General features: G+C 39.7%; 2 protein-coding genes across 4 annotated transcripts in view; one reads left to right on the top strand and one right to left on the bottom strand.

Moving 5' to 3' along the window:
- Positions 1 to 8723, bottom strand: part of eps15l1a (epidermal growth factor receptor pathway substrate 15-like 1a) — a 31646-nt gene extending 22923 nt beyond the window's left edge. For all 3 annotated transcript variants that reach the window (XM_058401169.1, XM_058401170.1, XM_058401171.1), the window contains exons 1-10: positions 8625 to 8723; positions 5215 to 5256; positions 4033 to 4122; positions 3882 to 3929; positions 3666 to 3761; positions 3210 to 3272; positions 2101 to 2226; positions 1926 to 1985; positions 782 to 1024; positions 202 to 359 (exon numbers count right to left, since the gene is read on the bottom strand). In XM_058401169.1, coding sequence (XP_058257152.1) covers positions 202 to 359; positions 782 to 1024; positions 1926 to 1985; positions 2101 to 2226; positions 3210 to 3272; positions 3666 to 3761; positions 3882 to 3929; positions 4033 to 4122; positions 5215 to 5256; positions 8625 to 8651 — 953 coding nt within the window. In that variant the 5' untranslated portion in view covers positions 8652 to 8723. The remainder of the gene's footprint in view (positions 1 to 201; positions 360 to 781; positions 1025 to 1925; positions 1986 to 2100; positions 2227 to 3209; positions 3273 to 3665; positions 3762 to 3881; positions 3930 to 4032; positions 4123 to 5214; positions 5257 to 8624) is intronic.
- Positions 8724 to 10841: 2118 nt separating this feature from the next.
- Positions 10842 to 23015, top strand: stil (STIL centriolar assembly protein). The gene is made up of 17 exons (XM_058400165.1): positions 10842 to 11163; positions 11393 to 11485; positions 11572 to 11679; positions 12288 to 12403; positions 14081 to 14262; positions 15133 to 15392; positions 16155 to 16238; positions 16749 to 16835; positions 17546 to 17690; positions 18308 to 18417; positions 18790 to 18907; positions 19452 to 20402; positions 20667 to 20808; positions 20895 to 21075; positions 21333 to 21468; positions 21550 to 21806; positions 22027 to 23015. The coding sequence occupies exons 2-17, from the start codon at positions 11400 to 11402 to the stop codon at positions 22742 to 22744; spliced, it is 3681 nt and encodes a 1226-aa protein (XP_058256148.1). The 5' UTR covers positions 10842 to 11163; positions 11393 to 11399; the 3' UTR covers positions 22745 to 23015.
- The last annotated feature ends 3111 nt before the right edge of the window (positions 23016 to 26126 follow it).

Here is a 26126-nt window from a genome sequence, read left to right as displayed (position 1 = left end):
CTGGCCACGACCCTTCAGCTCTCAGAAACCCTCATCTGGCCACGACCCTTCAGCTCTCTTAAACTCTCACCTATTCATGCCCTTTCAGCTCACTGTAGTGTCCACCTGCCCTGACCCCCTCTGCATTGCATTCATGTCATATTACTTCCTGGATAGTGAACTAGCCGTGTATCATTTCTGCAGCAGTACAGTGGTTCTCACCATATATGTGCCAGAATGTTCTGCGGAAGGCCAGACTGCATGAAGATCTCTTTAACTTCATGGCCGCTGACAAAGCCGTCAAGGTCGGCATCTGTTTTGAGGAAGATGTCATCATAGCGTCCTCTGTCTGCTGCTGGCACCACCCAGTTCGCAGAGTGCTAATGACAAATAAATGGAAAAATATCACAGGAAGCTTATAAATTATGTAAAGTGCTTTTAGCAGTTCACTCCACACACTGTAACAGAGCTTCACCTGAACTAAAGCACTTGAGCTGGATGTCATCATTAATAATTCACACCTTTTCTTTAGAAATGATCAATAAAAAAGAAATGGAGTGTGAAATGGAATCACATTTTAGTGGAGCCATCTGCTTCGTCTTTACACAGTGTTTCCTACATTTTCTGTTAGAGTGCCAGGTACACAGGGTTTTTTTTCTGTTTCAGATAAATAGTAAAGAAAACGTTCAAATACAACAGCAACCTGAAGACTTCAGAGATATTAGGTTTGAGAAACACGGATACAAATCTTGTCTAAAACAAAGGCTTTAAGAGTGTGTGCGTGTGTGTGTGTGTGTTTTACCTGTGTGGATTTGATTGTGTGTTTAGGTGACAAACTCCCAGCACTGTTCAGTGAGTTCATGCTGCCGTGTGATGGTGTGGATCGCAGGCTGTCTTTAGGAGGAGGCGGGCTTCCTGGCAGCACGGGGGCCATGCTGGATAAGGAGCCCACAGACTTCTTACGTTTGGATGGAGGGATGAGGGATGAAGGCAGAACGGAGGGAACAGGCTCCTTCTCCAGAGCGCGGTACACCAGGTGCATGGCCTGAAGGAGAAAGCAGATCTGTTCATAACACCATATTTAAACATGTTTTAGGATAACCACAGTCACAATCATTTTAAAGCCACTGTGATTTATAACAACCTGCATGGGATGTCAGACTTACATTTTTTTTTTTCTTTTACTTTTACACAAGAAATAAAAGGTTCCATGTCATGCTGGAAATTAATCAACAATCCCAGCGGGCTACAATCCCAGTGTTGACTGCTTCCCTCTTTAGGTCATGTCAGAAAGTCTTTTAGTAAAGATCAATGTCTCCATCTAGATTTATATTTAATGTTGAACTTAATGTGGAACATCCTTGAGATTAGTTCCTGTTCTCGCTTGCATTATTGCACCTATAATCAGTCATTTATTCACCCACATCTTTTTTTTTCTCTCTTGAATATAATAAACTATGAAATTCAGCTTGTCATGTTACCAAAAAACATTATCATAATATCAAGAGACCAAACTAGAACCTCTTCTATCCTGAAAATATCCACTAGCACCGGTCACCTGGTCTCACCATCTCTCAGGGTAAGAGGTAGGTATTACACTTAGACTCTTCTCTGTTCTGGCACAGAGGTGGAGGAATGAACTTCCCCTAGATGTCCGAACAGCCGAGTCACTGACTCTTCAAATGACAGATGAAGACCTACCTCTTCCTGAAGCTCTTATTTTTCCCTGTTTATTTTATGCATTGTTGCATGTACATATAAAAATAATAATAATAATTTAAAAAAAAACTTCAGTTTTCAGGCTGATGGTATGCGAGTCTGGTCACCTATTGAACCAGTGATAATGTACTTCAAAGCACTTTTGTACGTCGCTCTGCATAAAAGACCATCTGCCAAATGCCAGAAATGTAACTGCAAATGCAATCCCAAGAGGGAATTTAACTCACCACTGCAAACTCGTCCTTGTCCAGGTGTCCATCTTTATCAATATCACTCAAATCCCAAACCTGATTAAAGAAAAATCCCACACACAGTACATCAATTTACATCACACTATAAAGATAAAATATAAAATCACAACAGATTTATCATTATTAAAATAATAATAAGAAGAAAATTTACCTTTCCTAACACATCCACTGGTAGCTTTGAGTTCATAAGAACTGGCTTCACCTTTTCTCCGGACAGTAACCCATTTACAGGTACAAGACTGTCAAAAATGCCGTCAAACTTGCTTTTCTCTTCAGGCTGAAAACCACAAACACAATGAATGTAGACTGAGCGGATCTCAGAAACATGTTTCATAAACAAGAATGCTTCCTAAAACCACCTTAGTAGTTGCAGGACAATGAAAGCAGTTGACAAGGACAAGGAAAGCCTTGCCAGTGTTTTCATTGCTATCGCTAACATTGCTACAGATAAATCTCACCTGAGTGGTAGAATTATGATTTATGATTTATTAATAATCCTTTAAGTATCACAGTTAACTCAGCACAGTAAGAGCAAATCATGTCAAGTTTGCATTTAAATATACACAGATCAGGCACAACATTATGACTAATATTGTGTTGGTCCTCCTTTTGCTGCCAAAACAGCCTTGCCCATCGAGGCATGGACTCCACTAGATCCCTGAAGGTGTGCTGTGGTATCTGGCACCAAGAGGTTAACAGCAGATCCTTTAAGTCCTGGAAATTGCGAGGTGGGGCTTCCATGGATCGGACTTGTTTCTCCAACACATCCCACAGATGCTGGACTGGATTGAGATCTGGGGAATTTGGAGGCCAAGTCAACACCTCATTCTCATTGTTGCGCTCATCAAACCATTCCTGCACCATTTTTGCTTTGTGGCACGGTGCATTATCCTGATGAAAGAGGCCGCAGCCATCAGGGAATACGGACCATGAAAGGGTGTACATGGTCTGCAGCAATACTTAGGTAGGTGGTACATGTCAAAGTAACATCTACATGGATGGCAGGACCCAAGGTTTCCCAGCAGAACATTGCCCAAAGCATTACACTGCCTCTGCCAGCTTGCCTTCTTCCCAGAGTGCTTTCTAGTGCCATGTGTTCAAGTTCTAGTTCACGTCCCCTGTCAGTAGTCATAATGTTATGCCTGATAGGTGTACATGAGAAAGAGACAGACAGAAACAGACAGACAGATAGACAGACAGACAGATATCCTAAAAGTGTCATTAAAACATTTTGCACTGTTTAATGATTCAAAGACTTACTCTAACAGCCCAGTGGCTGTCAGCTGATGAAGCACCACTTAATGACGGGCTACTAGGGTCCTTCTGTGATACAAAATAAGGTCACAAACAAAATCATTATAAAATCAAGTTTCATGGTAGGAAACTCATCATATTTGTGTTATATTTCTCAGGGTGCTTTCACATCTAGAGTGTTTAATGCATCTGACCAGAACCCTGGTGTTTTCTCAGGTGAGAACACAGCACTCACACTCGGCTGTGAACCGAAACAACGTGTTTGAGCGATTTGACTTAATCGGCTCCAAAAAGTGAAGCGTGATTTGTACTCGATGAACAAAAGAGTTTCACAAGGATGTTTTCAGTCCTTATTTTACCAATGTGAAACCAAACAAAACAGCAAAGGATCCAAAAGTAAACAGACTAATGTGAAAGCACACGCAGAGACCTTCTTGCTCATGTGCAATATTAAAGACTTACAAATTTAGGAGGAGGGACAGTGAGGTTTAAACTGGTCAGAGAGACATCCTGACCGCTCTGTGCGCAGGCCACAAGCCGCAAAGCAACGTAAAATCCCTGTTCATGTAAACACAGTAAGAATATACAAATCAGATCACCTGCCTTGTATGCAGTCACTTAGAAATCGGGGAAGGAGGATTATTTAATGCCGAGCAGAGAAGAAAATGTGTGTTTGACCTGCTTGTCCAGGAAACCTTTTCCATCTGGATCAGCGAGGTCCCAGATCTGTGGAAGAACAGGGAACATCAGGCAGAATCCAGCAAAGAGACAGAATTTCTATTTTAAGGAACATTTAGAATTCCCAGACAGATGCATTTCTCTCCTGCACCTTTCCCAGAGTGATATCCGGCAGGCCTGATTTCTTCAGAAACAAAGCGGCCTCTGTAGGTCCGACCCTCCCCGTGTTTCCTGGATCGACCTTTCAGAGCAGAAAACCATTGAGACGGTAATGTGGAGGTTATTTACATGAAACAGTTTTGTACCATTAAGCCTCATCTTGGCAAAGTTTAAAGGCAGAATTGTAGCAGAAAGCCAGAAGTGATGGAGATGATACTTTAAGCCCTGTCCTAGCCGGTGCACTAAGCCCTGTGTTTTTTCTCCAAGTCAAACAGTTTACATGACTTGTCGCTATTCTTGAATCCAGCTGCAGTGAGAAATGGATCATGTTTATGTAGTTGTTTGAGTTTAACAGTAAAATCCACCCTGACCGATCTGGATGTCAATCTTTCATCATCATTTTGATCTAGTTTCTCAATAGCTAACAGTTTCCTACATTGCCCATGATGCCTGAACTCCCAGCAGAGTTTTAGCAGTGGCATTTAGCTCTCACTTCATCTCTACCCGATGAGAATGATGCAGCAGTGCTTTAGTCCCTGTCCGGGCCTCTCACTTCCTCATCTGTACAATCTGCTCAAATGGATCAGCTTCCACAGCTTCAACTTTCACACTAATCGCGTCAGCAACACCACCATACTCACATCTCATAGATAGTTAACTAGTTGAGTCATAACCGCGATGAAACTTAAGAAGTGAGAAAAGAAGTTTTGTTTCGGGAGCTGACAAATCAAACTTTTAATTATTCCTTATTTTTGAGGTTGTTGTCTTTCATTTCGTTTTTCAATTCAATATTAGAATTTTTAACAGCACTAGAAATAAATGAATGTTCTCCTCTGGTGTCCACAAAAAACATAGAAATAACAACAAATAGGCAATAACCTAAGCACTGGGATCATTAAAAACATTTAACATTTAGTAAATTACATGAAACACATTTAGTTTGTATATTTATATAGACATATCGAACATTTTTCAGAGTGGAGTTTTGCTTCAATACAGTTTTTGTGGGTGATACAGGGATGTCAGGGATTGGCTAATACTCAGAACTACACAGAAAATAGAAAAACGTAAAAAAGCAGTTTTGATGCATTTTTACTGAAGGGAAATCACCCAGATAAGGCTGTATAAACTAACAAAAATAAATCTACCTTCATCCCAGGAGCAGGTGACTTACCTGTCTGTAAAACGTTTCATACACTGGGTTCCCACTCGACAGCTGAGAAAGGAGAGGAAAAAGGTGTTAGGTGTAATTTACCTACTGGACTGAAGTGTGGCTAGAATTATCATCGACATCTTATTCCTATTAGAAAGCAGTGATGAGATCATATTTTGCTTTCTTCTGTGAAACTCCTGAAAGCTTCTCATTAACTTCTCATCTCACTGTTCAGGCAACAAGTCACTCGTCTCTGATGTGCATGGCCAGATTTAGTAGCTCTCATGAGAAACAGTAGGAGCTTCACATGGAGGTTTCATGGAGTTTATTTTTTTGTGAAGTCAAAAATGCTTTCAAAATTGATGACACAGGAGCTTCTGTGCTTTTTAGGGGTCAGAAAACTGGTGAATTGGTGACACTGCAAGAACAGGATTCTTCTCTTATACTACCAGTAAAGACACATGTAGTTACTTTTATGATCGTTGTTCTCATGTTTGACTCGTGTGAATTGAACAGGGTTTCAGGCAGAGTGTTTGCTGTGATGATGTCACACACCACGTCTCGGTCTGAAACTAGTTAAATACAGTCAAATAAGACCGCATATCCATGGGTTGATTTACATATTACACACTCACCATCGTCACCATACATCTCTGCTTTTTCCCCTTCGGAAGGTCTCTTTACACATTTAGATATGAATGATGAAGTTATGGATTTAACCTTGCTTTTTCTTTTCCAATCAAGCAGTAAATTGTGGGTAGCAGCTTAAGTTCTGAGCAGGGAACAGAGGACACATCAGACCAAAGGTGTCATAGTATTGCTCAGAGGAATCATTGGATTTTTAGCTTTACTGCTTCATACCTAATTTGCATAGAACTGAGAAAATCCTGACCAAATGGTGCTTGAAATGTCGGCTCTGTGGCCTGCACGTATGTAGAAATTGAACAGTCACCTGTCGCTTCCTCACTTGGGTTAGAGTGATATTGATTGCATTTCATTTTGCATCCATAATCGTGTGCAGTATTCGATTTTCACTCATCACCTATTTACAGTTTAATCAATGAACTTAAGCTCATTTTAAGGTACAGGCAGCTCCATAATACCTTATTGCTTTCTTAGCTGATCCATCAGCTCACTCACTATTAAATCCCTGAGAAGCAAAGACACTTCACTCTGTGTATGTGCCAAATATGTGTTTTGTTTCTTAAGTTTCAAAATAGCATTATTTCTCAATGGCCATCTCAGTCTTTCTGCTCTATGTTCAAACCCCTTTACAAATGTTGTCCGAGTTGAACATTAGAGATCACTTACACATACACAACATTCAAAATGATGCTAAAACCTAACGACAATTAACAATTAAAAACATTAAAACATAATTATTGTGGGGTGCCAATAATTGTAGAACCTGTATCCAAAAGACTCATTAAAAATACATTAAAAATTATACATATAACATGTATACCAATCAATTGTTTTGATGTTTATTTATATCTTTCAAAAATATTGTCACCCCTACACTCTTAATAGTTGTAAAGCAATACCATATATTTAATGAAGGGGTGGTAGCACTAGCACAGTGGTTAGGATGTTGGACTACGTCTCTGAAGGTCATGATCAAATCCCACAACTGCCAGACTGCTACCCCCTGAGTCCTTGAGCAAGGCCCTTAACTGCTCAGCTGTATAAAATAAGACGTATGTAAGTTGCTCAGGATAAAGCCGTCTGCCAGATGCTGTAAATGTAAATCCAATAATTCTGCTTTACTTTAAAAAAAAAAAAAAAAAAAAAGAAGCTTGGCACAACACCAAATATTCAGTTCAGGGGTGTTGAAGCTATGTGTCTAACCCTGGCTGCTATCAGTGCCCAACAATTGATGGTGTTTGAAGTTGTTAGAGCATTCACAAATCATTAACGTTCTCCATGAAACAGTTTGAGAGCCAATGATTTGATTCTGCATGCTGGAATATTAGCTTTTAAAACAAGGAGGAAGAGAGAAGGAGTGTTGCTGGAGTGTTATACTCAACAGACAATAGCAGTAGAGATATGCCATGCCACACCCCTGTGCTAATTTAAACAAACCTGACAATAGCTCAGTGAAGTAAGTTAAAGCAAAAGAAAGAGAGCTTTGTGTGTGGGGCTTTTTTACGTGGTGTATTTCTCAGCATGCCTTTCCATTTTCGCCAGGATGATATCCTAGCTGCCAAAATGCTGCGCGTTTTTGGAGTAACGCCGTGCGTTTTTGGAGTAACGCCATACAAACCTGAGCTACGGGTGAGCATCAGTGAAAAAACTAAAGCTCAGCAACAGGAGACACATGATGCATCAGAGTGATAGGATTAAATCTAAATGGTTGGGTTTAGTTATATCTTATGCTTTGTGGAAAAACAAAACAAAAATGACTGAGTCATGCTGATGGAGAAGCTGTGACAGTGTTTATAGACAAAACCATGTTCTCTATATGTCTGAGACAGCCATATTCTGGGACTGAACAGGAAGTCACACCAACCACCTATATACTCACTTCCAAACAAATCAATTCCAACCATTTAATCTCCACCAAACAATGGATGGAAAAGAAATTAGTGATGGAAAAAAGATGAATGGTCAAAAACACACTGAAAAAACATGTTTACTGCTAATGAGCAGTTACTGTAGAGCAAGACACGCCCTTGGGGGCGGGACATTTACATTGTAGAAGGCATTTAATTGGACAAACACAAAACTAGTACAGGATGAGTTTTTTTTTTTTTTACCTTTTTCCGAAAAATTATAAAATTGTATGAAAAGTTTACACTTTTTTTGTTTTTAGTAAATATACCGTCTGTGACATTAAAAGCCAGAAGCCAAAAAAAAAACCTGATAGGACAAATTTGATATCAGGGACACCTTAAATCCCGGCTATAAGCATCTCAACATATACTTGATCTAAATAAACTACGAGCTTTATTTGCTGTTAAATTAACCGCAGCATGCGCTAATGGAAAAGCTAGCGTGCCTGAACAAGCACATTACCTAACATTCATGGTGGTATATTTCTAATAAATAACCTTTACCGTTAATCTCTGGTAGGTTACAAAGCTTTTAAGGTTACTGCAGCATTCAAAACAAACAGAATAAGCTTTATACGAGCTTTATATAACTCCTCTAAATTCAAACAAATGCTTGTTAGCTAGCCAGTGACGCTGCTGAATAATTTAGATGACTGAAGTACTAAATCATCTTCCTATAGTCGATTAACGATTAGCCGGCTAATGTTAGCTGGCTAATTGACCGTTAGCTCTGATAAATAAGGTCCATCGCAATTGGCCCAAACACAATATTTCGTTGACAAATATCTCACAGAAACCTGCTCATCGCTATTCTTACTCAATGCACGTGAATAAATCAGATTTCACCACAATGAAAATATGTTTTTAGCGGCTATTTACCTGAGTGAGGGTGGTGAGGGCTGCCATTTTCCCTGTTGCTCCGGGAACGGCGGGGTGAGTGCGGCATTATGCTTCCCCACCCGTATTCCGACAAGACCCGCCTTCTGCTCTATGATTGGGTGTTAGTATAGCGTTCTTGGCTTACGATTCAATAAAACTATGCTGCCCGCTCAGCGGTCTGGATATGAACCAATCCAGAAGTGGTAGGCGGGACTTGTATGAATACGGGTAGGAGAACAAATTATCGAATGAGATTTCCAGCTACTTTCTCATATGGTTCAGATTAGTTGGTGCGCCCCACGGCGGACATGGCGCTGTTTCATGTACATTTTTACCTTCAGTATAATGCAGTATTATGTTGTTCCACTATGAGGACAAGGTTATCAGAGATTTGTCCTACTTGTCCTGTCTTTCTAATTTGAATAGGGTTGCAGATAACATGAGTTTAGGAATAAAGTAAACATTCGCGAAGAAACGGTACCATTGTTTGTTACTTATTGTTTATTACTTTAATATAGATCTTTCACTTGGACATATGATTATTGTGTACCTTTAAATACTGTGTAGTTAACATAATTTCTGAGATTGTACAAGACCAGTTTCTGGAAAAATGCAACCTAAATACAACCCAAAAAGCAGAACCAAATTTAGTTCAGTTCAAATATTAGGTAATTAAAATAAAAAGAAAAAATATATATACTCAGTCCTGTTAAAGTAGACCTGGAAGTTAGCAGACTGATATTGGCTCAACATACCCACTGACAGCCACTGAATTATAGACAGTGTAACTCTCATCTAAGCAGATGGTAATGTCTGCATATGTACACCACATCTGCATTGTCTGGTTATGTTTGCAAAGCTCCCTATAAATCAAATGTAAAAACAAAGTGTCATTTTTGTCATTCACATCAGATTAGTTGCCTTAAAGTGGATTATTTTAGACTTTTGTAGAACTAAATGTAAAAGCACTGCCAATGGTCATTTAAAAAACTCACAGAATGATATAAAGAAGCAATAAACACAAGGCTGGAGCTGATTTCTTTCTAGCCCAGACTGTAGATCAGTGCAGCCTTTCCATCACAGAGGTGCCAAGTGATTATGCACAGTTGACACTCTAGACTTGATCTCCATTTGGGCTAAAGGTTTTTACACACATCATCAACAGTGATTGAGTAAATAAGGTCACAGGTGTAACGAACAATAAGACTAAGAATAAATTATTATTTTTTAAAACACTTTTAGCAAATGCTAATGGAAGTATTATCATTAGTAGTATGTGTAGTACTGCTAGTAGTAAAAAGGAAGCGAAGAAGAAAAGTTTTTAGTATTTCGCTGTTTCAGCTCATTTATGCATGTTTTTAAATTTGTTTTTTTTTAGTACAATCTTGTAGACTTTTTCAGTTTTCTTTCATTACATTCTGTCCTCGAAGGTGATGTGTGTTAGAAGCAGGACAAATAGACAAGTGTAAGGATTTGAGCGAATTTGACAAGGGCCAAATTGTGATGGCTAGGCGACTGGCCAGCTTTGAAATGTTGCGACGTAATTTATCGCTGTATCAATATACACCGATCAGTCATAACATTACGAGCACTGGCAGGTTATATATTAGGCAGCAAGTGAACATTTTGTCCTCAAAGTTGATGTGTTAGAAGCAGGAAAAATGGGCAAGCGTAAGGATTTGAGCGAGTTTGACAAGGGCCAATTTGTGATGGCTAGACGACTGGATCAGAGCATCTCCAAACCTGCAGCTCTTGTGGGGTGTTCCCGGTCTGCAGTGGTCAGTATCTATCAAAAGTGGTCCAAGGAAGGAACAGTGGTGAACTAGCGACAGGGTCATGGGTGCCCAAGGCTCATTGATTCACGTGGGGAGTGAAGGCTGGCCCAGACCAACAGATGAGCTACTGTTGCTCAAACTGCTGAAGAAGTTAATGCTGGTTCTGATAGAAACGTGTCAGAATGCACAGTGAATGACAAGTCAGGGCTGTTTTGGCAGCAAAAGGGGGACCGACACAATATTAGGCAGGTGGTCATAATGTTATGCCTGTTCTGTGTATTGTGCAGCATTAAACTGCTATACAAATAGAGGTTTCTTTATGGGCGGAGACAAGAAGGCACGATGTGATTGGTCGAGCGCTTCTCTGCTGCGCTGCTATTGGCTAATCGTCCTGTCCCGCCATTGGCGCTTGGAAACAGCGCCACAATTTACTTTTGACTTCGGCTAGTTCTTAATGGAGGCGTCTGTTTTGTTTTTAGCTGACATGCACATCACACACTGTTGCTAACCTACCGAGTGAAGTAAACCATTAACTCATTCGTCAAACCGGATTTTTCCTTTTTTGCCGCGTGTGATACCGCGGAGGATGTTGGAAGTTAAACGGCTCTTGTTATTCGAGACATTTTTGTCCCTTTAGCGGAGGAAATAGTACGGGCGCTGCAGTTAGCTTAGCCAGCTAGCCGCCCTGGGTGGAGCAGATAGACTAACGTTACTGGGAGCTGAGGAAATGCGCTGACTGAAATCCCTTACAAAGCTGAGAATAGGTAAGAGAAAATATCACAAAAACTTTTCACAATTAATAATATTGTCTAGTTAGTTAAAAGGTTGCGTAATTTCGACGCCGCGTCCTGATAGCTTACTAGCTTTATATGCTAGCTTCACGACCAACCATGCTGTTAAAGCGCCACGAAGGCAGTTCATAGACATATAGCTTCAGTATTATTTATTCCCCCCCCCCCAAAATAAAATCTCTAATAACGATTAAATTTACAGCAGAAACATGAATCGCATTCAGGTGAATCTGCGAGGTTTGCCTTCCCATGTCTTGGAAGCAGTGTGCAGACCAGATACAGCGCAAAACACCAGGTAATAGCACGCTCTTAAACTTTCTATCTCAATATAAGTCATCTAACATCAAAACCAACCTCAATAATTCTATTATTTTGTTAAAGGTTACCAGAAAACATCATCAGCCCTTTGACATTTCCTAAATCTAAAATGCACCTTTGGGATCCGACTCCTAATGGAGATCTTGTCAGTCTTCATCTTACCTGCTATAGGTGAGTCTGATTTAAAGGAATGAAACATTGTGCTATGTTGTTATTGGAAAATAATCAACAATCAGATGGTTGGATAAAGCATTATGATTAATTTCCTATACAGCATATCCCAATTTTTATTCTTTGTATGCAACAGCACTCTGTTGATGAATACTGTATTTAAATCATTGTTCCTTCACCATCCTCTTGAACATATTTTTTTCCTCTTGAATTTAATCAGTAAAAAAATCAGTAAAAAAAAGGAAGATGTTGGAAAAGTTACAGTTTTTACCGTTGTTATAATGCACTGGCATTAAAAAGCCTTCTTGCATAGATGTACAATAAATATATCCATACAGAAGATTTCACTGTGACAGCGATTATACTTTTTGATATCTGTTTATGTGGAGCATTCACCATATAAGACCCCATTATGGACCTATACTATACTAGAGAAAATATGAATAACGTACAATGACAGCAAACACATTAATATAAACTTGCCCTGCTGTCAGAGCTTCTGTTTTTATATAACATGATTCAATGACATTGAATGTCGTATGTTGTTTTTGTTTCCTTTCACTTCTGTTGTTGCCTCCTCATGACTTGTTTGGATTTGCCTGTTTCAGAAAGCCTAGGCTACTACTCATGGAGAAAGCGCTGCGTTTGGCTCATCGTCATGCACGACAGAGCAAGAAGCCACAGTTTTTCTGCTTCCTCATTGGGACGCTAGCTGTGGAGAGCGGTGAGTACACTACTCATCAGAGATATACACCGACCAGGCATAACATTATAACCACCTGCCTAATATTGTGTCAGTCCCCCTTTTGCTGCCAAAACAGCTCTGAACCATCATGCACTGTGTATTCTTACACCTTTCTATCAAAACCAGCATTAACTTCTTCAGTAATTTGAGCAACAGTAGCTCGTCTGTTGGATCGGATTACTCGGGCCAGCCTTCGCTCCCCACGTGCATTAATGAGCCTTGGCCGCCCATGACCCTGTCGCCGGTTCACCACTGTTCCTTCCTTAGACCACTTTTGAGATTTGGAGATGCTCTGATCCAGTCGTCTAGCCACCACAATTTGGCCCTTGTCAAACTCGCTCAAATCCTTACACTTGCCCATTTTTCCTGCTTCTAACATCAACTTTGAGGATAAAATGTTCACTTGCTGCCTAAAATATCCCACCCAATAACAGGTGCCATGATAAGATAATCAGTGTTATTCACGTCACCTCTCAGTGCTCATAATGTTATGCCTGATCGGTGTATATTGATACAGTGATAAATTATGTCACAACATTTCAAAGCTGTTTATTTGTAGAGCACATTTAACAACAGACTTTATCACAAAGATGATTTGTAGGAATTTAGACCTTTTAATGAAAAATACAGAGGTGACAACAGTGAGGAAACCTCCAAGAAAGGACATGAGGAAGAAACCTTGAGAAACCCAGATTCAAAAGGAAATGTCTTCTAAGTGAGGCTGGAGAGTGGCAGTAGAAATTGTTACGATATACTGGTGTAGAAGAATAGTGTGTTCACCGGATGTGAGCAGATTGTGAAGAAGGTACTTATGATTACAGCAGCAGCTCTTGTGTACTAAGCTAGAGTATCCAGGTGAGAAGCAGGAAATATGAGACATGGCACATAAACTTGCTTCCATGTGGAACCATCCACAGCATCAGAAGGAACAGTCCACTTTACTGAGATATTGTCTGTACTCATAACAATGCTGAGTATTAGCATTAATAATTTTCAGGATTTCTTTTATTTAAAAAAAAGTTGCCCATTTTAGTTTAGACATCTTTCACGGTCATTTGGTGATTTTATTTAATTTTTTTTACATTCATGCATTACCAGCAATGCCATTTGACTGCTAGTAGTACAGTGGCAGTTTTTGCCCTCACTTCATCTCCTTTCAATCTAAAGAGAGCCGTGCTTTCACATTGCAGTCTGTCCAGCTTTCTCTCCTCCTCATCTGTACACTCTGCTCAAACTGATCAGCTTCAACACTGCCAGCTTTAACATAAACACCATCACACATCTCTTCATCTCGCAGATTATATATAGAGTTTGAATTGCAATGTATAGCAGGATTGAATTCTGGGGTTATGAGATCGCCACTGAATTCTGCTTTGGATTCCAAATGACACTGAATTTATCATCACTGGAAACTTGAAAGTATGGAACGAAGCTTTTGGGTTTTGTGAGCTAACAATGAAATCTTTTTGACGTCATTGACTTTTTGACAACAGAGTGAAACACAACTACTAATGTTTATAAATAAATAGGATTAAAAAAAATCCTGCATTAACCACATCAATGCTAGAATCAATAAACACACAATTTTAATGAATGTGTTTCATGGTGAAGTTTTCCTGTGTACGTTTAAGTTCCCTGTGTATTTCTGCCGTGTAGATGAGGAAGGCGTCTGGATCACATTGGATCGGTTCGATCCTGGCAGAGAGCAGCCTGATGGCTCCACAAAATCTCCAACTGCCCTCCTCCCCGGCGACGTCCTGGTGCCATGCCTGTTCGACACTCAGCGTGTTCCCGACAGCACTGTGTACTCTGCACATGACCTGGACATCACTTTTAAGGTAGCCGATCATAATGGATTTGTGTGTGTGTGTGTATCCTTGTTTGTCGGTTATGAGTTAGTGACATGTGGTGAAGATGGAGCAGCTGTTGGAGAAGCTCTCCAGACACTTATGTCATGGTGTGTTACAGCAGTAATGAGTGCTTTATCTGGCAGTTACTCCAACCTGTCTGTACCAGCTGCACCTCAGGGACAGGCAATTACTACCTGTGGTTGTGTGTGTGTATGAGTGCAGGCACCTTTTTTCTATAACTGGTTTAGTGTGTATGTGACACGGATGGCATTTGCACAAGCAATCCTTTTGCTAATTAAGTATTTATTTTTAGAAGCAATTATCATTCCTGATTCTTATTATATCCTGGGTGTGCATTATTATAATTAAAGCAAAGAGGACCGTGTACATGTTTTTTTTTTTTTGTTGTTGTTTTTTTTGCAGTTTTATTTTGAGAAAATTTGTTCTCTGTGCACAAAAGTACAAGCATCTGATTTTAACAGTAATTAAGCTGTTTCGCACCATTGATTATTTCTATAATCTGATCACTGGCCTTTTTTTTACGGTTGAAAAAAATGCAAAAGAAAAAATGAATGAAAAATGAATAAGCTGATTGCTAGGATATTTATTTAAATTGAAAATTTATCATTTTTATCCTGAATTTATTTATTTGTGTAAAGCTGCATTGTGACAATGTCCATTAAACTTGAATTGTGTTGAAGTGAATAGATTTAGGATAGTTACAGCACCGTTTACATCACTTGAATGATGGATCTGTAGATCTTGATGTTGCTGAATCTCCACCAGGCTTTCTCTTGTCATGTGATGGTGATGATGTATCCTCTCTTCCTCTGTATGTCCTGCTCTCCTCTCGGTCAGATGTTGGAGCATTCATGCAGCAGCAGAGAGACGATGGAGCTGTGTAAGCTGATAAGTTTGCGTGTGCGTCTCAGCTGCGTGGAGAACATGGACCGGCTGAGTTTCAGTGTGCACTGGGCAGGCGTGACACTGGCAAGCTCACTAGAGGCCGTCCCAGTGCGAGTGCTGCCCATCATCCCTACTGCACTGGCCAGGAACCTGAGCAGCCTAGCCAGCATGGCACAACCTCTCCACTCCCCCACTAACACAAGGAAACGAGGGTGAGTCAACTCGCACACACATGCATTGTATATAAAAATGTGTGTTAAAATATGTAATAATAAAATGTAGTTAAGCAAAAAGTAGAGAGCTCCACTTTTTTTTTATTTTATTTTCTTTTTTTATTGCTTCTATTTATATCTCCAAGTTACAGTCTATCTTTGTAGCCTTCTATGAAAAAATACATATTATACACATCAACCCTTCTCCCAGGTCCCAGGCCAAACCATCTGAGGAAGTCCATACAAATGAAAATGCCTCTATAATATGGAAAGCATAGCTCTTAACAAACATGCAGCAAATACATGCAAAGTGTACATACAGACAATTCATTAATCCATTCCTCCAGTGCATGGTGTCCCAGAATTCCTCCAATTTTCACCATCCACACCATGGAATGTCCACATATCACCCCATGTCCCCCAGGAGAGACAGCATAGACACTTTTTTCTACTCTGAAACATTGAGTAGAAGCCAAAATATATATATATATTTTTTTTTTTTCTGTAAAAACTACTAAGCTTTTCAAAATGATTTTTTTTTCCAAATCTAGTCTTTTCTATTTGACGGAGTTAGATCAACTGCCTTTACTTCTCTCCAATATCAGATCTTTTGTTTTATTATGTTATATTTTTATTATACTACCTAATATAATTTCATCAAAAATTAACCTTTGCTTTTCTAATTATTTATTACAATACATGCCTTTATATTTTTATTACATGATTGCATTTAGGTCTGATTTTATTTGTCCGCCTTTTTAGATTCCTGACCATGGACCAAACCCGCAAACTGCTCCTCATCCTGGAGTCGGATCCGAAGGTCTACACGCTTCCTCTTGTTGGAATGTAAGTATGCTTAGTTTTTTACAGGTTTTGTATCAGTTTCACACACTAGAATATAAAATTATAGTAAAAATAGAATTAATAATGCAGTTGGGAAAGGGAAGAAATTATATATATAATGTGTGTGTGTGTGTGTGTGTGTGTGTGTGTGTGTGTGTGTATATATATATATATATATATATATATATATATATATATATATATATATATATATATATATATATATATATATATATATATATATATATATATATATATAAAAATAAATAAATAATGAATGCAGATGGGTGAAGAGTATGACTGTTGAATAAAGTGTGGATGTGACAGTGTGTGCAATTATATATAATTCGATATGTGTAGTGTCTTCTCACCTTTTAATCCTTAAGCTTTGGTCATTTAATCTGCACTAATCACAGCCTGACCTAAAGCCTCATGGGAGGTTTGTAACTGTTGTGTAGTTGCATAGTGAAGGTAGATGAAGTTTTTTCCCCCCCCTCTCGTCTCATGTGACAGATGGTTAAGTGGTGTTACCCACATCCACAACCCAGCGGTGTGGGCGTGGTGTCTGAGGTACCTGTACAGCTCCTCCCTCCACGACAGGTGAGTGCTTCATCCATCTGTTCATCTCGACACTGCTGTTAGTTCTTAGAGATGGATCACATAAATGTATTATTTACTAGCAGATAACCACAAAATGTGCTGTGTTGCTCTGGCTGACATTTTATAAAAAATATAATTAAAAAAAATCCCCTTTTTTTAAAAAAAATATATCTTGCATGTTTTCAGTACCTTTTAATGTAATTATATTTAAAGTTTTCTGATAATATTTTATATTTTTCATTTCCAAATTATTTAATTATAATTTATTGTCATATGTAATTTATGTTGGTAATGAAAGAAAGTAATAGCAGTATTAAAACATACAAATAAAATCAAATTCTAATAAGATTAATATAAATGTGATGTAAAAGTAAGGCAAGCAATAAAACCTAGTGAACAAACATTTTTAGCTTATTTATTTATTTATATTTTTTTTTAAATCAATTGATTGTTAGGTTTTTTGGTGCCTAAAAGCAAATTGCAGCTTCATTTTTTTTCCTATGTGGGCTATGGAGAAGGCTCGTGTGAAGGTGCTATACCATTATAACTTGATAACCTATTCTAAAGGAAACAGGCAGGCTTTGAGTCTTTTATTGAAACTGTTTTTATAAACTTCATGGTTTGTAAGTAGCTTCTCCTATTTACATTGACATTTTTATATAATAATATAGAATAAAATAATTAGGGTGTCATTTTCATGTCTTTTCCAGAGTGATGTCGGAGGACGATGCGTTCCTGGTGGTCCTGTACTCGCTCACTCACCGGGATCCTGAGTTTTACCAGTGCAAGCTGCGTGGGCCGAAAGATATGAACTTTCAGCTTCTCAGCAGCACAGAGTCACTCACACTTTATAAGGTCTGTTCACTAAAAGTACAGAACTTCACTTCCAAACTAGTGTGTCTAGTGATTTCTTAGACTTAGGTCCTGTGGCATGCATTGTCCGAAATTTCTTCAATTTCCCCCTCTACTTTTATTTTCTACCTTCAGTATGTTCCCATTTTACTGTTTAAACAAAAATGGAAAACCTGTATATGACCTCTTAATAGATGTATATAAGACATTATTAAGAAAAATAATGTTTGGAGGGTTGTAGTGGAGATCATTCGTGCCTCTGGTGAGTGTACATGGCTTGCTTTGCTAATCTGGCAATGTAAGTAGAACGAATGTATAAATTGTACAGTGGGGTCTAGGAAGTACATTCTGACTGCTTCTTTTACTCAGTGGAGTTAAAAAGAAAATACTGGACAGGCCAAGAGACAAACTGTAAGCAGCACAAATGACCAGTTTCTGGCCAGTGTTACTGTAAAGGTGTGTGTTCCCGTAATGTCAATGTCTCATTTATATTGTCTGTGTTCTACATTTTGAGTGTATACATAATCAGAATTAAATGTGTACAATATTTCATCCTTATACACATAAATTACTCTAGAGCATGAGGTTAATTTAGTGTGATACTGTGTGTGTGTGTGTAGAATGTGGAGCCAGCAGAGGGACGTTCGCTGCACTTTGAACTCGGCGCCGAGAATCACAATCAGGAGGCTGAGCTCTTTAAAGAGGCACTGTCTCGTTCAGCATTACCAAGGTACAGTGACCTTTCTGTGTTCTGATTGGTCAGAAGGTGTTGAATTTTCTGTAAGCTCTGACAGTAGTGTGGCTGCATGTTTATATTACCATGTGTATTCTAATATGTTAATGTTTCTATAGTAAGATCCCATGTAATGATAGAAACTGGGTATAATCCTTGATATGGTAAAGATTTTGGGAGATTACACTTTGTGGTTTCTTGGCAGCATGACAGCTCTTTATAGCTGCTATATCATGAATGAGAACTGGAACTAATTTGTCTCATGGATCAACACGTAATAAATATCCTCCACTTTAAGAGGAATGAAACATGCCAGGGCATGCTATTAGGGGAAAACAAACCATAAATATATCTTTTTCTTGCCATCAGGGCTTCATCTTCAGCTGCAGTCCAGAACAAACTGTCCATCAGTGACCATGACTCAGGAGTGGAAGATGAGGATCTCTCTCCTCGGCCATCTCCTAACCCTCACCCCATCAGTCAACAGGTATACACGCAGGAAACCTGCATTGTAAACATAGTTAAATTTTAATAGGATCAAATAAATAACAAAATAACTTTTCTTATACTCAGCAACAAGGATATACATTAAGGTTCCGTCACACATGATGTTGAAATGACGTTAATGTGAGTGAAATTCACTCAGATGCACCACACACTTTTTGTTCCAAGTTTCCTGTGCGAAACTTCAGATCTACAGAAGATCTCGACCAGATGAATCTTTCTTTTTAGGAATGGTTCATTTCCATTTCAAATCTAATAAAATTGTAATAAATATACGACTAACCTGAAGTCTTCCTGAAGTCTACAAAATCATTTTAATAGTTGTACATAAAACTGAGATTTTGTCAGTACTTCTCAATCAAATTAATTCATCCTGCTTTAAGTTTATGGCTTGTATCCAATCTCATCAGATATGCAGAGTATTACAGAAAGATTTATTCATGTAAATAAATATAGCATGCATATTTATTATTTGTTTGTTTGTAGTTTAACTTACACAATGTCCATACTTTTTTTTTTTTTTTCAGACGAGACAAGTCCAGCCCTCTGTCCCGGAACTCTCCATGGTTTTGGAGGGCAGTTTTCTTGATGGGAAGGTCGTGGAATCCCATGAGCACACCCTCACGCATCCTGCCCAATCAAATCCTCAGCTTAGGAGCTGTAGCAGCAGTGCTCTACCCTCGCACCCTGCACCACGACCACCTGCTCAGAGTGGTCCTCCACCCATCAGGAGACCTCTGACCCCAGTTTTGTCCCAGCCAAAGCTCCATAGAACACAGTCTACCACTGGGCACCAATCCTCCACATGCAGGAAATCTGTTCCGTCTGTTGGCCGAAGATCGAGCAACGGCTTCTCTGTGTCATCGTCTTCTTCTTCATCTTCTTCACCCAAGACTGGTTCATCCCCAAATGGCTCTTTTCACGAGCACACACCGAGATCTGGTCACCAAAACCAAAAGAGCAAAAAGGTGTCTGTCATCTCAGATCGGACACCACTTCTGCCCCCTTCTCAGCATATGGTGCTCCATAGCACCCCAGCTTTCAAACCCACTTGCAGCTGCTGCCCTACCCACCATGCCCACATGCCCATTTACCAGGGCAACACCTGGCAAGGGACTCCACTAGTGCAGAACCCTGTGCATTGTCCTCCTGATAGTAGTCCACCTCAGGAATGCGGTCTTTCCCCTACCAGGCCTGCATTATCTCTCGGGTGCCGCATATCGCCTACTAAGAGCCCTGTGTGCCATGCTGGTATTCCCCTGCACTACACTCCACCACACGGGCCACACGTTCCCAACAGCAACCCTTGTGGTGGAGTTCTGGACCAGACAGTGCCTGTGTGCCAGGCCCAGTGCTGCCACCACCAGCCTGGTCCAGCGGCAGTCACTGCGCCAGATGTAGGCATGGGCCTTCTTCCTGCTGATGCTTACAGAATGCTAATGGAGCAGGACCGGCAACTAAAGCAACTGCAGGCTCAGGTTTGTTGTGTATGAAAGCATAAAACGTCAAGAAAAACACTGGTTAACAAAATTCAGTGACGACAAAATTAGTTGACCTAATAGTATTAGTATGCATACAGTTGATTGTTTTCTGATAACACCATGACCATTCTGTTATGAATATAATTTAAGGGCTATAGACTCATTAATTGATTAATTGCTGTGAAATTGATTAGGTCCTGTGAAATCCACCAAACTGTGGTCAACCTGTTTATGACCCTTGTTTTGTTTTGCATCTCTTAGATCCAGAAACTTCTTGATGCCCAGAGTAAGGTACCAGAGCCACTGCCAGCACCTCCAGAAGAGCAGCAGGAACAGGCCATTCAGACCTCTGCACTTTCTGAGCCACTAAAGAAGACGAGTGTGAGCATCGCAGTAGGAACAGGTACACAGAAAAACCTCAGGATTCCAACAGCCTTTTTCAGCCTTGGCAATTCCATCAGCTCAACATGTTTAAAAATGTTCACACAGGAGCCAGTTTGTTCTGGAGCGCTCCCGATCAAAGCTCTGTACATGAAGGTCAGTTTATCGAGTGTCGTCCTGAGGCTAACAGCACAGCGTCCTCCACACTCAGCTCAGAGAAGGTCCACCATAGCAGAGAAGAACAGAGCCCTGTGACACCTCGACACTCCACATCATCACCACAACACAAGTAAGACATCACCTGCATGTTAATACACATTAACTCTCTTCAAACTACACTGTATGTGTGATTAGCTTTCATAATGAATTAAGTCCCATTTACATCATCATCACATAACAAACAAACAAAAATTCTATGACAATCATTTATCTGGGAAGGAAAATGGTTAGAACAAAAGGAAAATAAGATTTGTGGCTTATTTATATTTGTATTTATATTACATTTCTTGCTTTTAACAATGTTTCTCTCTCTTTTTTTTTCCATAGCACATCAGATGTAGCAGGTTCTTTTCAGAGTCCTGTGCTAGGAGAGAGTGCAAGCATGTATTATAACCAGTCTCAAAACACAGAGGACTCTCAAAATGGAGAAATACCTGATCAAAGATTTTATCAAGAATTACTAGTAAGAACTCTCTCTCTCTCTTAATGTGTCTGGAACTTTATCTTGTGACATGGTTTTTAGACAAGTTTGGTTTTTCTGTAGGGTCAAGTAAAAAGCCGTCTCCAAGATTGTGTAACTGAAGAAGAAAAAATGGAGCAAAATTTGCATAGCCCTCGTCCCAGACACAGTCTGTCACCTAAGAATTCTCCTCCAAGCAAACCTGCACTCAGAGAGCAGCATGCTAAGGGTTCAGAGGAAGACCGGGTGTTCAGCGCCACACTAAAACAGCTGCAGAGCCTTGGCGTCAGCGTGGAGATCGATACAGGAAAGTCCATCCGCAACACTGTGGAGAGTGCCAGGTACTTGAAACATCCTTTGATGTGATCTGTATTATATCCAGTCCAGTTTCTTATCCTATGCTCACACTGTAGCTCAAATCGCTCGGCCCTGGTCACAGGCTGCACATCATGCCTAAACAAACCTGTGAAAACCATGCATTTGTATACTGCTAGGAGTTAAAAAGTATCAAGTCTTTATAAACCTTAGCCTTGAATATTAATCCACTCTGTATGCTTTTAGCACACTGGCTTGCATAAACCCTGAGGCAGTCATCCCGAGGCTGGCACTTTCTGAGCCAGTGGGCACCAGCATCTGGGGACTGAGCGGCGGCGTGGATCTGAGTTTAGAAGCCAATGCCATCGCTCTAAAGTACCTCAGCGACTCTCAGCTGTCCCGCCTGTCACTAGGAGGCCAGTCTCCTGGAGCACAGTCCAACCCCAGCACACTGCTTTTTGGAAGAACTCCGCTGGATAAGAGCAGCACCGGACTGAGCATCCTTTCTCCCAGCAACATGTCACTAGCCACCTGCAAGTACATGAAGAAGTACGGACTGATGGAAGGTGAAGAGGAAGAGGAGGACTACGGCATGAGAGCACAGACCGACTCTGCACTTGGCTGCTCTGTCCAACTTGACACATCAGAAAGCATGGGACGAGAGAGAGAAACTGGTTTTATTCTAAAAAATGTAAGTAACAAGAAGCCTGAGCCCCCTTTTTCCACTGAAGACTCTCAAAGCAAGTTAATACGAGACCTGAGGCCTAAAATGCAGCTTCTTGCTCACACAAAAACAAGCCCAGAGAAGGAGAACAACCCAAAAGGCGTCATTTGTCAAGCTCGACCTCAGCGCCGATCCTCTTTATCGGACAACCAGAGACTTGCTTCAGTGCCGGAAAATCAAGGCTCTGTCGGGAATTTTCTAGACCTCAGCAGGTTACGACAGCTCCCTAAACTCTTTTAATTTTTTTTTTTCCTTCATTAAAACATGACCGGGACTTGTTTTTATCTTTTAATCGTGCATATACTTAAGAATGTACATTTATCACTATGCTTGTATATTTTATACTATTATTATGGAGATACTCTCTTGTTTTAAATGTGTGTTTGCACATGTTCCCTCTTGTACAGTGTGGAATACTTTACCTTTTTTTGTTCTTTTATTATGTTTATGGTTGTATTGTCTTGTGTTTGTAGAAAGTGATGCCAGTCGTTTTATGAATTAAAGAACCTTTTATCCCTATTAAGTTTTGGTCTTTGTCTTTAAATGTATGCATAATAAATTATGTCTGTGTATTTGTGTATGTATATAAATATACACACACATACAGAGAAAGAGAGTTTATTTATTTATTTACAGTTTTACTGAAGTGTGATGTAAAAGAGTAGAAGTTCATACTCGATTTAATCTCATGGTTAATTTCTAATTTATTAGTGTTTAGCCTGTTTGGTAATTGTAATAGAATAGATTTCATCCAAATCTCACTAGCTCAAATAGCCATCTTTTCTAGTGTGTGTTGTCAATGTATCACCTTACCACATGAAAACACATCCCAGAGTTTCCAAAAAGGCAAAAAGCATGCTTTATTGTGTGTATGACTATAACAATTTCTTTCAAAATCTCATTGTTGCATAAGCAAAGCATGAAGTAAATTTGGCTAATTCTCTAAAAGTTAGTTGGGGAGCATGTGGCCTGTATTGTAAAAACAAGATCAAGTATGTTGTTTAATAGTTTATATTTATCAATTAGCAAAATGGAAAGTAAATGAATGGAAGAAAAATCATATTGATATTTGGTGTCCACCCTTTGCCTGTAAAACAGCATCAATTCTTCTAGGTACACTTGCACACAGTTTTTGAAGGAATTCAGCAGGTAGCTTGTTCCAAACTTCTTGGAGAACTAACCAGAGATCTGTAGGTGTAGGCTACCTCAAATCCTTCTGTCTCTTCATGTAATCTCGGAGCGACTAGATAATGATGAGATCAGGGCTCTGTGGAGGCCAAATCATCACTTCCAGGACTGCTTGTTCTTGTCTATGCTGAAGATAGTTCTTATTCTTTCAGAATAAATTTGGGGCCAACCAGAATCCTCCCTGATGGCACTGCATGAAGGATAAGTATCATGTATCCTTGTGTTTCTCAGTATTAAGTTCACCATTAATCCTGACCAAATACCTTTGCAAAAATGTAGCCCCAAACTTGCATGGAACCTCCATCATGCTTCACTGTTACCTGTAGACACTTATTACTGTACCACTCCCCGGCCCATCAGTGAACAACTTGCCTTTGCCTTCTACAGTCAAATATTTCTAATCTTGTCATATCAGTCCAGAGCACCTGCTGGCATTTTTTGCACCCCAGTTCCTATATTTCCATTGAGTAGCTCAGCCTTATTTCCATATCAGAGATATGGCTTTTAGCCTGCAATACTTCCATTAAGAGTACTCTGGCCAGACTTCTTTGGACAATAGATGGGTGTACCTGGGTCATACTGGTTTCCGTCAGTTCTTTGCTGATGGCACTGCTGGACACCTTCCAATGCCAAAGGGAAGTAAGCATGATGTGGTGTTCATCTGCTGCATTAAGTTTCCCTGGCTGACCCCTGCGTCTATGGTCCTCAACATTGCCTGTTTCTTTGTGCTTCTTCAAAATAGCACATTCTGAAACCCCAGTCTGCTTTGACATTTTTGCCCAGGAAAGACCTTGCTGATGCTGTATAAATACCATGTGTCTTGTTGCTGTGCTCAGTCATGTCATGGGTACGACCTGTGACATAAAATTGTCTTCCGCAACCTCACCTTAGTAGCAGACTTTGGCTAGTGACCCAGATTTAAGCTCCTACACAACTGTATCTGCTTCAGTTAATGACTGTGTTTCAACCTACATATAAAATTGGCTATCATTAGCACCTGCTTGCTGTAACTGGTTAATCATACACCTGACTCGGATCCTACAAAACTCCTGATATTGTGCAAGTGTGCAATGCTGGTAGTCACAACAAATACTGATGCATATATATGCATACATGCGTGCTTCTATGGACGATGGAAATTAGCCGTGCGCATGCGCAGTTCGGTTCCTTGTCTGTAGTTTTAGCCGAGCTGATGCTGCTTTGCTGTAGCGCGCGCACACACATCCCCGTCGAGATGGTGACTGAAATGAAATCGTTTTATTTCTCTATAGACCGCTAAAAATGGCACGGCTTAAACACATGTTGTGAGTATATACATTCTTACTTCTTTTTTCCCTGCCTGCGTGCTGTTCTTTTCAAGTTTAAGTCTCTAAGTCTTAAGCTAGCTAAGCTTGCTAACAACTAGCAGGTTCACTTACTTGCTAGCGGGTGCGTAATGTTGCTAGGTAGCTAGCTTGCTTATTAGCCGCGTAATACAGTTATCTCACTAGCTAACTTTGCTGGTATTGGTTTAGAATAGCTTTTCGGTAATATTGTGCTCGATGAACAAACATTCTACACCATAACCACAAGATACACTATTAAACGCATTTTATTTCTGAAAACCAGTACAGATAGATGACGCTATGAAAGATATGTGACGCTAAGATTCGATAAGCTAGCTAGGTTAGCCCAATAGGCGTAATGTCTTTATATGTATACTACACTTTCTTTTAATCTCAGTGTAATAGATCTCAGCGTTATGTTTTTTGTTTCTAAATCGGATTACGTGGTTCTATGCTTTCCTGTTTTCGGGGTTCTCTTGTGGTTGCGAGCATTAAGTTTGTTTGCAGTGCTAGTGGGCTAAGTCGCAAGCACCTTAGCCTTTTTTCAAAATGGCTTTTCAGCGCATCTGCAAGAGTAGAGCACAAATCAATCGTTTATGCTGAAATATTGATGTTTAGCACGTGAGTTAGGGGAAGAAAGGATGATGGTGGCTCGATGTACTGTTTTTTTTAGCGGGGTGGAATGAAATTACTAACAAACAACCTTAAATAACTCTCAAACATCTGGCTAGCCAAATAGGGGGAAAAAACAACAGACTATGAAAGAGATCCGTGTTTGTCTATTAAAAAAAACGAGCAGGCAGCACACTGGTAGGACAGGTACACTGTAAATAAGGAAATCATTTAGCTTTTGAAGAAATCGTTGGATCAACAAGAGCTATTTTGTTATGTAGTAGACGCGCCAGGTGTTGGTTAATATAGTGGGCGTTAATTAACGAGTATAATCGTCTGGTGTCGATAGAAAGCAATCTAAGTAAGTGCTTCTTTCTTTCTTTTTGGCACTCAGGATTGAGTTATCCAGATGTGGCGAATGAAGTATCTTATCTTAAGTATCTTGCTTATCTTATTTTGTTCCTTTGCTTTACAAAGCTTCTGTTTGGATTTATTTA

This window comes from Hemibagrus wyckioides, linkage group LG10 (assembly GCF_019097595.1).
Source record: "Hemibagrus wyckioides isolate EC202008001 linkage group LG10, SWU_Hwy_1.0, whole genome shotgun sequence".
NCBI classification, from domain to species: Eukaryota; Metazoa; Chordata; class Actinopteri; order Siluriformes; family Bagridae; genus Hemibagrus; species Hemibagrus wyckioides.
The sequence above is the reverse complement of the archived record's forward strand: the minus strand, read 5'-3'. Positions and strand labels throughout refer to the sequence as shown.

What these genes read in the sequence shown, in the direction of transcription:
- stil (XM_058400165.1), top strand. Translation starts at nt 11,400, where the DNA reads ATGAATCGCATTCAGGTGAATCTGCGAGGTTTGCCTTCCCATGTCTTG. An exon ending in ACCTGGACATCACTTTTAAG is followed by an intron (nt 14,263 to 15,132) that starts GTAGCCGATCAT and finishes CCTCTCGGTCAG; the next exon opens with ATGTTGGAGCATTCATGCAG. An exon ending in AGCTCCTCCCTCCACGACAG is followed by an intron (nt 16,836 to 17,545) that starts GTGAGTGCTTCA and finishes TGTCTTTTCCAG; the next exon opens with AGTGATGTCGGAGGACGATG.